The 14,173-nt window shown below is 40.4% G+C and overlaps 1 protein-coding gene across 3 annotated transcripts in view; it reads right to left on the bottom strand.

The window, feature by feature from the left end:
* CCDC88C (coiled-coil domain containing 88C) overlaps positions 1-14,173 on the bottom strand; it is a 98,146-nt gene that overhangs the window by 57,250 nt on the left and 26,723 nt on the right. For all 3 annotated transcript variants that reach the window (XM_053945590.1, XM_053945592.1, XM_053945591.1), the window contains exon 4: positions 2,139-2,208. In XM_053945590.1, coding sequence (XP_053801565.1) covers positions 2,139-2,208 — 70 coding nt within the window. The remainder of the gene's footprint in view (positions 1-2,138; positions 2,209-14,173) is intronic.

Genomic DNA, 14,173 nt, shown 5'->3' with positions numbered 1-14,173 from the left:
TTCTTACTCTCAGTTCGATTTTAACACAGAAGTGCCTAGACTATGCGATTCAGTGATTCAACATTGGCTAATGTTCTTTTCTGACAAATGCTTTTTTGTACATATGCACTCTACAGCTCCTAAGAGCAGCAAAACAGAATCTTCTGCCAAGGTTTCTGCCATTTGTTTATTCTGGAGATGCTGATTAGCATGTCATTCCCCATCACTGCTGACAGGGTTCATTCAGTTTACCTTCTTTGGTAAAAACAAATACAATGTCCTTGGCACTAGCACTGGGGCTTAGGCAGAGATAAAATGGGCATGCAAAAAGAAAAAAAAAAAAGTAAGAAACACAGCAACAAAACTTTCCATTTCAGATATGTTTCAAAGAAGTCAACTCAATTTTCAGGCTAAACAGCTTTCTTTTGTCTCACCAAAAGCACTGGACTCTGGACATACGCTTACTGGCTTCCACCTTACTTCTGATGTGATACTTTGTGCAACAGATATCATTGTCTAAACAACATGGTCAGACAAATGTTTTTCTTTTTGTCCATTCTCTTCCTCACTTTTTCCTGGTTTTTTCATATACATATTTTTCTCTCCATCCTCATTTATACTTCTTCTCACATTTCATTTGCAACAGTTCCTTCACTGTTCCTTATGGCAATTCTGCAAGACTCCAGTGTGTACATATAGCAAGAACTAAACTCATTATACAGGCACTCAGAACACCTGGAGGACAACACATCTTTGTCTTATGGCAGACTACATCCTGGGTCACTTGCAGTAAGGGGTGAAGAGACAACTTTCAAACAAACAAACATCTGCTCTTCTGGCTTTGGCAAGAACTCACTCATCACACATACATATGCATCACATGCAAATACACATGTTATTTATATGTACAGATATATAAATACCTCAGTGTTACATTCTAGATACATAAAGTTGTGAGAGATTCAAAGATGCTCAAATATTTGTAGTTTGCCTACAAATACATACAGTTTATTAAAAATCAGGTTTGTATTATGGCCTGTTTAGAAGACTGATTGCCAGAGTCCCTTAGGAGCAACTCTCAGTCCAAACAGTTAAATCCAGCTGGGGCCCGTCACAAGTGGGGTTCCCCAGTGCCCAGTATTGAGGCCAGCCCTGTTTAATATCTTTATCAATGATCTGGACAAGGGGATCAAGGGCACCATCAGTCAGTTTGCAGATGACACCAAATCAGGTGGGAGTGTTGATCTGCTGGAGGGTAAGAAGGCTCTGCAGAGGCATCTGGACAGGCTGGATCTATGGGCTGAGGCCATTGGTATGAGGTTCCAAGCAGTAAAGGTCCTGCCCTTGGATCAACAACAATCCCAGGCATCGCTACAGGCTGGGGACAGAGTGGCTAGAAAGTGGCCCCGTGCAAAAGGACCTGGGGGTGCTGGTTGACAAGAGCTGAACGTGAGCCAGCAGTGCCCAGGTGGCCAAGAAGGCCAATGGCTTCCTGGTCTGCTTCAGCAATAGTGTGGCCAGCAGGACCAGGGCACAGATTGTCCCCCTGTACTTGTACACCACCTTGGCCCTGCTGAGGTCACATCTCAAATCCCGTGTTCAATTCTGGGGCCCTCACCAGAAGAAAAACATTGAGGTGCTGAAGCGTGTCCAGAGAAGGGCAATGGAGCTGGGGAAGGGTCTGGAGCATAAGTCTGACAAGGAGCTGCTGAGGGAACTGGGGGTGTTTAGCCTGGAGAAAAGGAAGCTCTGGGGGACTTTATTGCTCTCTACAACTACCTGAAAGGATGTTGTAGCAAGGTGGGGGCTGGTTTCTTCTCCCAAATAACAAGCAAGAGGAAATGGCCTCAAGTTGCATGAGGGGAGGCTTAAGAATACTCTTATGGATACTAGAAAAAATTCCTTCACTGAAACAGTGGTCAAGGATTAGAACAGGATGCCTGGGGAAATGGTTGAGTCACCATCACTGGAAGTATTTGAAAGATATAGATGTGGTGCTTAGGGACACAGTTTAGTGTTACCGGGTGGACTCTTTAAGGTGTCTTCCAACCTAAATTAGAATGGAAGTATAGAATCATTTAAGAAAACAAAAAAAAAAAAATGCAGACTTTATTTAGTATTACAGAAGAGGAGGATGAAGAACCCAATGAACTACTCACCAGAAAGAGGATCTTTGCCAATCATTAAAACATTTGGTAAATTCATTACAATCAGCTGCTGAAGGACCTCCTAAACAAAAGAGAACAACAGACAAAGTTCAGTGTGAAGGAATCCAAATCAATCCCACCACAAAGAATACAAAGCTTCATCAGTTACAAAGTTTTTAACATACTGGTAGGTCAGAGGTCACAAGAGGAAGCATCACTTGAGAGAGAAATCACTATTTGAAGATAGCATCAGGTTGCACAGCTAACATACACTAATTGCCTCTTTTAACAACGGCTAATATGGAACTTAAAGGGTCCCATGGCACTAATCAGGATAAATGCATGACCATGCCAGGCACACCAGTCATTCATGCCTTTACCCTAGGCATGACCTGCATTCTGATGTGCAACATACAGCTGCTGCCATGTTTCAGGGCAAATAAATGCAGCTGGTTCAAACATACCTAAGCCGCTCTGTGAAGTTTGAGTAACTCAAATAATTGGCCAAATTATTTCATGGGTAAGGATGAAATAAGGATGGGCTGGGGAAGTGAGTGGGGGGAAAAGCACTTGACCAGACATCTGTCACTGCCCAGAGAAACTGGATATAAAGTTCTAGATTTATTTGCATTGTTTTTAATCAGGAGTAAAACAGAATTAAATTAGGTTCATTACATACTTAAGGGTAATTTTATTTTGGGGGAGATGACAGAAGGGAGGTACATCAGGTTCAACATCTGAATTAACCTGTCTGAAGGTGCTCTGAAATCACAGAATGGCTGAAAGGGGAAGAAAGGTTACAAGCCCTGGGGCAGGCAAAATATTTGAAGTTGTTCAAATAAATACATTGCAAAGGGGATTCTGTACAGTAATATAATCAGCCATGCACCCCAGAAACAAAGACCAGAGCAGTACAGTTGCTAGCTTTGACTTGAAGTTACCAGCACCCCTACTTGTGATGATCTGGATAAAACATTTTGCAGGTGGGTTTTATTTCACATAAAAAGCCAGAGGAAGAAAACGGTTGTATGACTGAAACGCTGTGCTGAGATTCAGGAAACAAAAGTTCACAGATACAACTCAACCAAATGTTTGGCAGGTGCCTTTTTCCGGCTTGTCTCCACTTCCCAGACTACCCCCTAGGCCACTGGAAGGGCAAATGCATTGATAGTTGCAAAGCATTCAGACCAGGGGAAAAAGCACCACAGCACAGCAAAGAAACACACTTCCTAAAACCATCACCCATTCACCCAGACACTTCCCCTCCAAGCTACCCATTGTTCTTTCTCTGCTTTTAAAGTTATATCACAGGAGGGAAATTAAGCCCGATTGAAGGAGGAAATAATTCAGAGAGCCTGCAGCCTTTGATAAGCAATTAGAGTGCATATTTTTAAAAAATGTTTTGGACAAATTTAATTTTTTTCTTCTGATCCATACCAAAACACACTCCTTGTTGGATAAAGTAGAAATATCTGTGTCACAGCTAATAGGATTTCTGGAGCTGTTAAGGAAAAAGATTCTATAGTCCTTTATGTAATGTGAAGCTTGGCTAATGTAGACCAAACATTCGCTGACTCATTAGCCAAATGCATTTTCTATTTTGGGCATTTGAGACACATTAAACAAAGTTTGTTTACTGTAACAGGTGCAAAATCTACTGGATGTAAGAGCACATGGCTGGACTGCAACATGTGCTATGACAACACAGCATGGCACTGAGGCTTTAAACAAAAAAATCAGACTTTGCATATACTGAAGTATTGAGCTTTAACCAGCAATTTCCATGGCAAAAGAGAGGAGAAAGAATTCTGCTTCCAGTCACCAGCACGTGGAGCAGCACTGAGGCAAGAATGCATAAGGAATTTGCGTTTTCTTTGTGTAACCATCAGATTGCCAGCTATTTAACTGGCAGACACAAGACATTACCACTAACCTTTATGCAGTTAACATTCCCATAAGCTCCTCCTGCAAAATTATTTGAGTATACCACTCAACACAACCATGACTGAACTCCCTCATAATTGTCTGAGCTCAGTATCTTCTGGCAAGAATCTGACAGTCACTGAATAGAAGCTGAAATGGCCCCAAGCCTGGAAGAGTGATTTGTTAATTCAGATTGAAAGATTCCAATTGTTGCAAGTGGTGATACTCTGACCCATTTATTTTTCAAGTAAAATATTTAAACAGATAATTATCTGTATTATTCTAAAAGCCTTTGCCTTCAGATTAGCGCTTGTGATGATAACACCTGACTTACGCAGTGCAGCTCACCAGCGGATCTCAACACTTTATAAAGGAAGGTCAATGCCACTGCCCTCCATTTTCAAGCTCAGGAAAGCAAGTCAGAGAAACAAAGTTACTTCAATTTAATAAACTATCATCTGTGAACCAACGTACTAGTGAACCATCCACTCACACAAGCACGAGATAAAACGTGTCAAGGGAAAGCTCCTACACTGATGAATTTAGCTCAGATTTTGTCCAGACTGAAACCCCAGAACGTTAGTCAAGCTCAGCAGACACTCAGTGACTGACAGGGATAATGTGACCAAGTGTCAGATTGACTGCCTCAAATCCCACATCTGCAAATAGAACTAACATCCCCCTCACCTAAGAGTAAATCAGGAATTCTTCAACTTCTATAATTTATCAATGTTTTCTTGTTTTCCTTCTCTGAAGCAACAATAACACAGATTATTACACAAAAACATTTTACACAAGTAAAATGCTGTGCCTCAGCCTGGCCTCTCAGCTCCCGTCACATGTTATCATTCCTCTTTGAAGACCCCATGAAGCCAAACTCTGGCTTCAGGCAGGGACCTGGGCTGTTTCCAGCTTGTGAACTGGCACTGAGAATCAAAGGGCCCCATGGACCCAACCATCTCCCATGGCAGAGCTACTCTGGGCATTGGGTAAACCTGGGCACACTGATGAAACCTGGATAAAAAAAGAAATAGTAGATAAAATGACCCATTTCCCCAAAGGCGCAGCAAGCTATATTATTATATTACATATAAAGGATGCTGTTATGCTTGAACTCAAACACAGCTGTGAGACTCTGCAGCAGAGGCAGAGACAGTGTGTGCACATCTTTGTGCCTCAGGCAACCAGCATGGCTAGGGGCAACACATCCAGGCAGGAGCTGCTGGAGAGGGAAACAGGGTTTTCAAACATTTTAAATGACCCACAGCAACCCAGGGCACCCTGGAGAGCAACTGTACAAGCAAAAAGTCTAATTCCTCTAGTGAGAAGCCTTTTAATCATTTTTACAGCACAACTAAACCTTGGTTAAAACATGAAAGGTTACAACAACACACGGTAAAAATTTCCCAGATTATTAAAACCATTAGAAACCAAGTTGCCAGATTTACAGCTTAACCAACTCAGAAGCCAGCTACTGCAAGTCAGCAATCGCCTACCTCAGACTACAGTTTGTCTTTTTTATTTCTTTTTTGTTGATAATGAGATTTCTATGAAAAAAAATGTTGGTATCAGAAGTGTTATTTAAGGAATCAAAACAAACCCCTGTCAGTGCTCAGTGCAGTGCCTGTAGGTTTCTGAAATGCTCCTCGCCCAAAGATCAGGGTATTTTTAGCTTGAGGAGATTTCTCCAATGTCTTTTGACAGCAGCAACCATTGCAGGAACAGATACTTCTAGGTAGTACCTCCAACACCATGATCACAAAATAAAAGGATCAGCAGCCAAGTCTTACACTCCTTGAGCCAGACACCCAACCTCAGTAGTTAAAGACCACAAAGGTTTGAGCAAGCAGTTATGTGACCCCGTATTGACAGGGAGGGCTTTCCAAGTGAAGCTCACACCGGGTGTTCAGACCTCGACTGCTGTGCTTGCCCACACAGACATGGAGCCTGAAGCCAGCTGGGACAATCATGCTGCCCCAGCAACAAGAGGGATACTGCCTAAGCCAGAGGTAAGCTCTGCTGAAAGCACCTAGGCACTCCAGGACTGGTACACCAAGAAACATCATTGAGTTACCTAGAAATCATAAATAAAAATGCATTGTTTCTCTCAGCAGCCTTCTGGTGTCTAAGCCCCTGCCATGAACTTGCTTGACATTTGCAAGCTCTTTGCAATCACTTTTTTAAAAAGAAGCTTATGACAAAATAAAGCCAAAATTCCCCCACATTGAATCTAACGGTCAAGGGCCTTAGGAAAAATCAAGACACATACAAGATTAAGGATAAAATTCTAAGCACCAAATTAAGCATTTAGGCTTACTAAACGCATGAATAAACACATTCATTCCCTCCATCTGAAAGTTTCTAATCAATCCTGGAGTGCTGAGACATATTCTACATCCTCTTTTTATCCCTCCAAGATCACACACACCGGATGTTTGCTCTTTGTCTTAGATCCTCAGCAGAGATGCAGCAGAAGCTCTCCCTCTCAAGTCTTCATGGTCACATATTAACATTCTATTTACCTGTAACAGGGTAAGTAGGCGTCTTGTCATTTTGTAGGAAAACAAAGTCTCCTTGGTCCATACTATACTTCAATACATATTTGCTTCTTAATAATATACATGCAACAATAGCATGGAATAAAATGGTCTTAAGGTATTATTTTTGGATGCACTTTTTTAGTCCCAATTTAAGTGTGCCAACAGCTATTACAATGAATGAATTGCTAGGAAAGGAGTAGGTAAAATTGTCCTTTCCATGGCTGATAGACCCAGCAAACACAAGCTTTACAAAAAAACCTTCCCCTGCATTACAATACAACACAGCCTTAATGTAGACTAACTACTAGTTTCTCATGCAGAATTAAATTAACCTCTGCCTGAATCCTAAACAAGAAGCGAGTACTAAATAAATTATGTAAGGAGAAAGGCAGTCTAACAGTCATTGTAATTCAATGCTCAAGCCAAGCAATTCCATTTAAGTATATTGCTTAGCTATAAAATGCTAATTGCCCAGCTGACTGGAAGCCAAATGGTGCTTTCCTACTTAAAATGCCCATGGGGAAAAACCATCATCAGCTTTATTTATACCAGCAAAAGCAAACAGTACCTAGCCAGGGAATTTGGCTTACATTTATCTGCGACTCATGCCAACAGAGGAGGAAAGCTCAGAAGAGTCCTATCTGTGCAGCACAGCCAACACCTTACTCTGATAACCTCAGTATGGATCTGATCTCACAAGCATCCTTAGAGTGGGAAACATTTGGTGAAACACAGAAGCCTTAGAGAAGGTCCCAGCAGGAGTCAGTGGCCATCTGCATCAGCCCAACACCTCCTAGCAGCAGGATGGGGTAGCAGCTCTGCCTCTACACGTTTTAGGGGCCCTTTGGATGCTGCCACAAAGGCTGGGAGGTGCATTTCCCAGGCAAAGTATACTCCAAGGGACAATCAAACAAGTTTTTCTGGAATCAAAATTCTAAGGAAGAGCAAACACACTAATGAACAAGCTTTAAAATAAAACACATTTTAAACAACAATTTGAGAGAAGGGTTGTTTATTTTTTAGTATTTATTTTCAAAGTTCCCAGTTTTGTATTAAAATAATAATGAAAAGCTATTTTGCAGCTTACAAAGAGGTTATGTTTTAGGCAAAAAACATATTTGTCTTCCAATAGATATAAACTTCATAAAGGTTGGGGAGAGGGGTTGCTGTAATTATGTGAAGAGTTATTAATGGTGTCAGAGAAATCATAGCAAGATTCTGTGAGCAGTATGGCAGGGTCTTACCGAAGATTAGACAAGATGAAACAAGTTGTTGCCAGAAATTACAAGGAAGTGAAACACAAATGTTTTGTTGACATGTTTTTCATGTACATCTTACCATGCAAGCACACCTGATGACACCATGTATGTGACTCAGTACTGTTTCCCTGCCAACACATTATATACATGACAAAAGTTGATTAAGAACTTTGCTCATCCCTGCAACTATTGTACTTGTTATGTGATGGACTACAGGATTAGATGTCTTTAAATGGATTTTATTTTTTCTTCTAAAAACCAGCAAATTACAAAGCACATTTCTAAAGATCCTTCAAGTGGAAACCCAAAAGCCACTAAAATAACTGTGGCCTCATCTGCTGAAAATAATCAGTTCTGACAATTGTAGACTGGAATCTCAGTGGGAGGGGATGTGAAGGAATCATACCTAGTCTTGACTGTGCTCAGTCTGTGCAGGGTGCAGACAGCCAACTAAATGACAAAACTAATCCATGTGTAAATACACCATGAAGATCAGATTTTTATTTTAAAAAATTACACATATGAGATTTCAATGGCATATAATAGACTATCATATAAAACCTCTAAAAATAACTAGAAGGACCCAGGCATAACCACCCACTCGATTCATTGCTATTGCTCAGGTTTTGTTATTTGCATTCAAGTAGTGCAGAGGTCCCATCCAGGAGCAAAACCTCAACCACTGGAGCTGTACAAACAGTGAGACACTCCGGAACAAAGAACTTGTTATATATACCCAAGTATCAGTAAGCTAGTAACAAGGAGGGGGAAAAAAAGTAACAAGCAATGGAGGAAGGAAATGAAAATAAGATTCTGTGGCTATAATATCATCCATCATGTACATTCCCAATGCTTTATGAACCAGTTAAATGAACTTATCCAGGCTGGAGAGAACTACATCACTCCAAATATCAGAGGGCATGGGACGCAAAACAAGTCCTGATAAACACATTTTGCTTTAAGATGAAATTGTTCACAATGCACATTGTTCACATCACAGAAAAAAAAAAAAAAAAAAAAACAAACAAAAAAACCCAAAACAAAACAAAAAAAACCCACAAAAAAAACCAAGTGTATTTAAATAAAGATACTTTTATATATGTAGAAAGCATTTTAGGACACAATTAGTTTTACTTCTAGTTTAGTGGACTACATAATGGAGAAGCTGACACAGTCACATAAATTTTGGTTTTTAATCAATCTAAATACAAAAGTGTACATTTACTTCTGAACAATGAAATGTATAGCAGCAGATTTTTTTAATCCTAGTTTCACTAACTCCAGGTTGAATCATCTATGTTAATAAAACACACAGCTCTACGGTTGTGGCTAGTGGCAATATTGATTTGACCCAGAGAGGAGAAAATCCAATTGTGGAGAGCTGTGTTTTCCTGCTTTTATTGCCAGCAGCACCTTTGACTAATTTACCTACTTTTGCTGCAAATAAACAGTCTATTTGATTTATCCTCAACTTCTCTTTTCAAATCATGTGCAAGTGACTACACATGTTTGTAATAGTGTCCTGACAAATTACTCTTGACTTCTATTTTATTTCATCTTAGATTTGTCCTGCGGTGGTTTATGCAGTAACAGGGAATATGCAATGTTCTGTGTTAATGGCTTGTCACTTGACATTACAAATCTAACCAGCTGAAATGCAATCCATCTGTTGAACACGCTTTCAGCTAATCTAGAGAGGTCTCTAAGGATCAAATTCACCTTAACACAGTAAAAAAACACCACAGGCCATCAGAATAGACTTAAAGCACCACTGAATTCCCTGAAACTCAGCACCAAGCACACCCACTACTTTTAAAAGAAGCCAGTTTTTCCCATACACTAGGCATATTTTATTAGGATAATCAAAAAATTTCACATGAAACTCTAAAACTGAGCAACTATATTTAAGCTTAACACTGAAGCCTGATACCAAAACACATTAGCCATGTAGAGCTCAGAGGTACAAACTCTGCTCCACTGCCCTGATCACTGATCACTGGAGTGAAAACAATTATTTTAAAATACAGCTTGCTATCAAACAAACACCAACACAATAAAAGCTTCTCTAAGGAAGACTATGTGAAGAAGATCTGTTTTTTGCCATTTCTCCTATTACAAACAATTCTAAAACTTGGGGGGTTTAGGTGTTTATATGAAACATACACAGCAAACACCTAACTGGGCACATGGTACCAGTTCACATAAAATACACCAAATTTCTTAACGCAATTGCTATACTGCCATGAAGATCAAACTTGATTAGCCCAAGGCAAGTATGTGAGGCTTACTTAGAGAGGTTCAGAACTAAAGATCTTTATTGCAACTTCAACACGGCAATGAGGGTCCAGGCTCTGACTTCTTTAGAGTGCCAAGACTCTAAAGAAGCGGGCAACCACTAGACTGACAATTATGACACAATCCCTGAAAAAGCATCAGCCAAAGGTAGAGGAAAAAAGGAGTCAAAGGTGGGAAGATATAGGAATACCAGTTACACATTATAGCAATACTACTTTCCCAAAGATGAATAATGAGCAGGAGCTAGGTAGCACAAAAGTATACTTTTGCATTTTTTGACAGTATCAAGCAATTTATTAGAACAAGTATTGCTTGAAAAAGAATGTGTTTTCTTGGGGAAAACTCTAAAACAAACCATTACTCCTGTGAGGGCACAGGGGCATGTGTACCAGGAATAATTTTGAGGTTTCTCTAGTACAAATACTGAAAAGCCAAATCAAAGCTGAAGTTTAAATATGAAAACAAATCTGTCAAACTAGAAAAAACTAATAAAGCAGAGAGGGGACAAAAAATGGGATAATTTCATGATTTCTAGTATTATGAAAAATATGTTAGTAGCAAACAGAAGGCCTATCAGATGCAAACTACTTTAACGTGAATGTATGAGTCAAATTTCATCAGTGACTAAGGGTAATAGAAGTAAAACATGAAAGTTGACTGTTACCAATCTGATACTCTTATGTCCTTTTTGAAGCAGGAACTCATGAAAAACCTTTGATCTACCTCAGTCCCCAAAAGAAACAAGCTGCTTTACCCTGCCACTCTTACTAATGCTGAGTAACATCCTACTGTCTCAGCCATCTTAACTGCCATGGGGTCAGAGCTCAAAGAGAAAAATATTTCTCATTAGCAAAAGGTGCCATGCTTTGCCTTCACTACATCCAAACATCCTCAGAGCTGCTCAAATATAAAGCATATTAAAATATAAAGGCTCAGAAACAAGCACAAACATGCTCAGTCTTTCCAGGATAATACTCTCTGAACAAACAAGATTTAATTAATGTTACACTGGTAAACCACTTCAGAAACCCGAATGGGGAGCACTGGAGAAACACAGAAAATGACACCTAGAAACTGTAAATACATGGACAGTATTCAAGCAGTGATGACCAATAGGAATTTTATGAGATAAACACTTAGGTTATTGTTAAGCTCACTTTGAAATGCACGAAAATCTCTGTCACTAACTCAGGAAAAACAGTATTTCCAGAACTTTTTTTTTCTTCCAGTGAAGAAAATGGTTGTGACAGTGCTTGACGAATACCTGTTAGAGAACTGAGCAACTGGTGTGCCAGCACTTGTCCTACTTTTTCCACCTAGCATGTTTATAAATATGAAGGGAAAAAAAAAAAACAAACCAATTAAGTTTAAATTAAACCAACTAATTTCCAAAAGCTAATTTAAAGATTTTTCACCATGAGTCTCCACACAAGCTTGAAACTTGTGTTTGGGCAGTTTACATGCAACCTAATATTGGCCAACAAATTAATGTTTCAGGAAGCATGCACACAGTCACTATGCCCTCAGCTTATTATCTCACTGCAACAGAGAATGCAGCCTGGGCAAGAGAGGTCCTTGAGGCATTTGCAGATGACCATGCAAAAACCCATGTTGGATTTACAGAAGAGGGAAGTTTCCAGCTGGTCTGAAGAAGAGAGGGTACAGGGAACAAGCTGTTCTACCCTGCAAGGATGCCCAATCCAACAGTATGGTGCTATGGGACAAATGAGGTTATTGGGGAAGTTTTTACTGGGAAGGTCTGTAGGTTGAAACAAAACCAAGAATCCATACTTGCTAAACATTTGATTATGTTAGGTGCTTTCTGCTACAACCACCTGATGTTCTCTTGTAGATAAACTCCCATTACCAACCAGTTACCAAGGGCACAAAAAACTTAAATACCATTAATGCAGAGAGAGTCCTTGCAGTTCAGGCATGCCCCTCTCAAATACGCCTAAAAAACCTCTAACAGGTATCATTGCAGGTTAATCTTATACGCTTTCCAACTACTCTGAAGCAGAATTTATATCCAATACATCATTACTTCAATGTATCACTGCATTATCACTATCATCTAATTTACCCAATATTAACAAGTTCAACAAACACCCACACATACCTTTCCAGGTGCTTTGCCACTATAGCAACAGTCTCAAATTTTTTTCTTAAGTTGAGTAAAGGGTGAAGCTTCAAGTTAGATGAGATGGGTCTCCCATGCACAAACGTACAGTGGTGCTTCTCTTTTTAGCTAGCAGATTGCCCCAGGCAGGGGTCACGCAGGGAATTTTCAAGATCATCAACACTTCTTGCACTATACAGATGGAGAAGCTGCAATACATTTCACGTGACTTTCTCAAAGTAACCCAAGCACCCCTTTGGAAGGAAAACACTTCCAGCATTTACTGTGATAATCATCAGTTTTATCATTAGCGCTGAGTTGCAGGTACCACAGAAGAAAAAAAAGGAGAAAAAGATGACCACGGAATCTAGAAGTGAATAAAATGAGAGGGAAGGAAAAGGAAGCCATGTCCTCAAAATAGCCTCTGGGATGTCATCGTTCCCTTTCTAGATTTTCTGAGTTCATTTGTTTTCAAAAGCAAACAACCTTTCCATCTGGAGAGTTACTGCGTCCCCCTCGGAGGGGGGTACGGGTACCTACGGAGAGGAGACACAGTTATTTGCAGTTGACACTGGGTTATTCACAAAGTTTACTGCCAGTAATTTGCACCTCGGCAAAGCCAAGTCAGGCGCAAACCACGGGCAATTACCGAGTCAAGCTGCCAAGTAGAGCCTCCCTGATTTGCCCACCTTGTTGCTAGTGGGGAGGTGACAGAGGAGCTCGTCCTCCATCCCACCCCACGGAGACCCCTCAGTGGCATCTGATCCCTTTGTAAACTGCCAGCCTGCAGCTACCAGGACAAAAGGCGACGGTGCTTCACGATGCTGAGTGCTCAGCACCCACCCGAAGCAAGAGGGTCTAGGAGGGGACCTGGGGCAGCCCCAGGACATCCTCCATCCCAGGACTGGGGGACTTGCCCTCTCCTGTGCCACCCTATCTCACATAAGTTCACTTGCTGCCCCTGCCTTCTGGGCATCCCATAGTAACAGAAATACTGTTCTAACAAGAAATTGATATACATATATGTATCTGTATACATCTACACATATTGAGTTTTGTGTATGCGTGTTTCTGCTATTTCTCCAGCCTATTACTCTGGGATTACTATAACTGCTCAAACTTGTAACAGACAAAATCCTTCTGGAAGCCCCATCTGATTTGCTATATGCAAGACTGTCCCCCACGTTCAATCATCTGGAGTCCCCACAGGTCAACAGCAAGAGCATCAGGAGTCTTACCCCACACCACACAGCAGCAAGGTAGCTTCCTAAACACACAACACTGAAAAGGCTGAAGTGATGAAAAAAAAAAGAAGCCTGTGACACGTTGTATACTTGATAAAATTTAACGTCAGTCTTCCAGGGTCAGGTCAGTTGTCCAACTTACCTTGAGTCTGAGAATTTACACCAAAAATAGTTGCTATAACACTTGCTTTAAAAAAATTAACACAAATATTTTGAACAAATACAGAAAATCATAGCACGACGTGCTGTTGTACACCAAGATTTTACATCTGCAATTATCAAATTCTTGTTTAGGATGAATTCACCCTCTACACACTTATAAACCCCACTCAACATCCACATTCTATTTCACAGATATGCAAGAGAAAGCCATTAAAAATTAATGCTGAAAAGCCATGAAGCCACACTGAGTCCACAATTCAAACAGCAGTTAATATCACAGGATAACAAAGATCTCCTTACTGCACAGCAGAGGAAATATTTCACAAAAAGAGAGTTATGACCGAAAATAGATAAAAGGAAAAAGTCCCAACAGCTGCCACAATTTCACCTATACACAGAACAGGAAATAGCCAATATCCCCATGTGGTTGCTGCTAGGCAAAATTTACTTATCAATGGTAATCCAGGCTATGCATTCCACACACATATGCATACTTGCTCATGCA

Source organism: Vidua chalybeata, chromosome 6, assembly GCF_026979565.1.
Source record: "Vidua chalybeata isolate OUT-0048 chromosome 6, bVidCha1 merged haplotype, whole genome shotgun sequence".
Classification (NCBI taxonomy): Eukaryota; Metazoa; Chordata; class Aves; order Passeriformes; family Viduidae; genus Vidua; species Vidua chalybeata.
The sequence above is the reverse complement of the archived record's forward strand: the minus strand, read 5'-3'. Positions and strand labels throughout refer to the sequence as shown.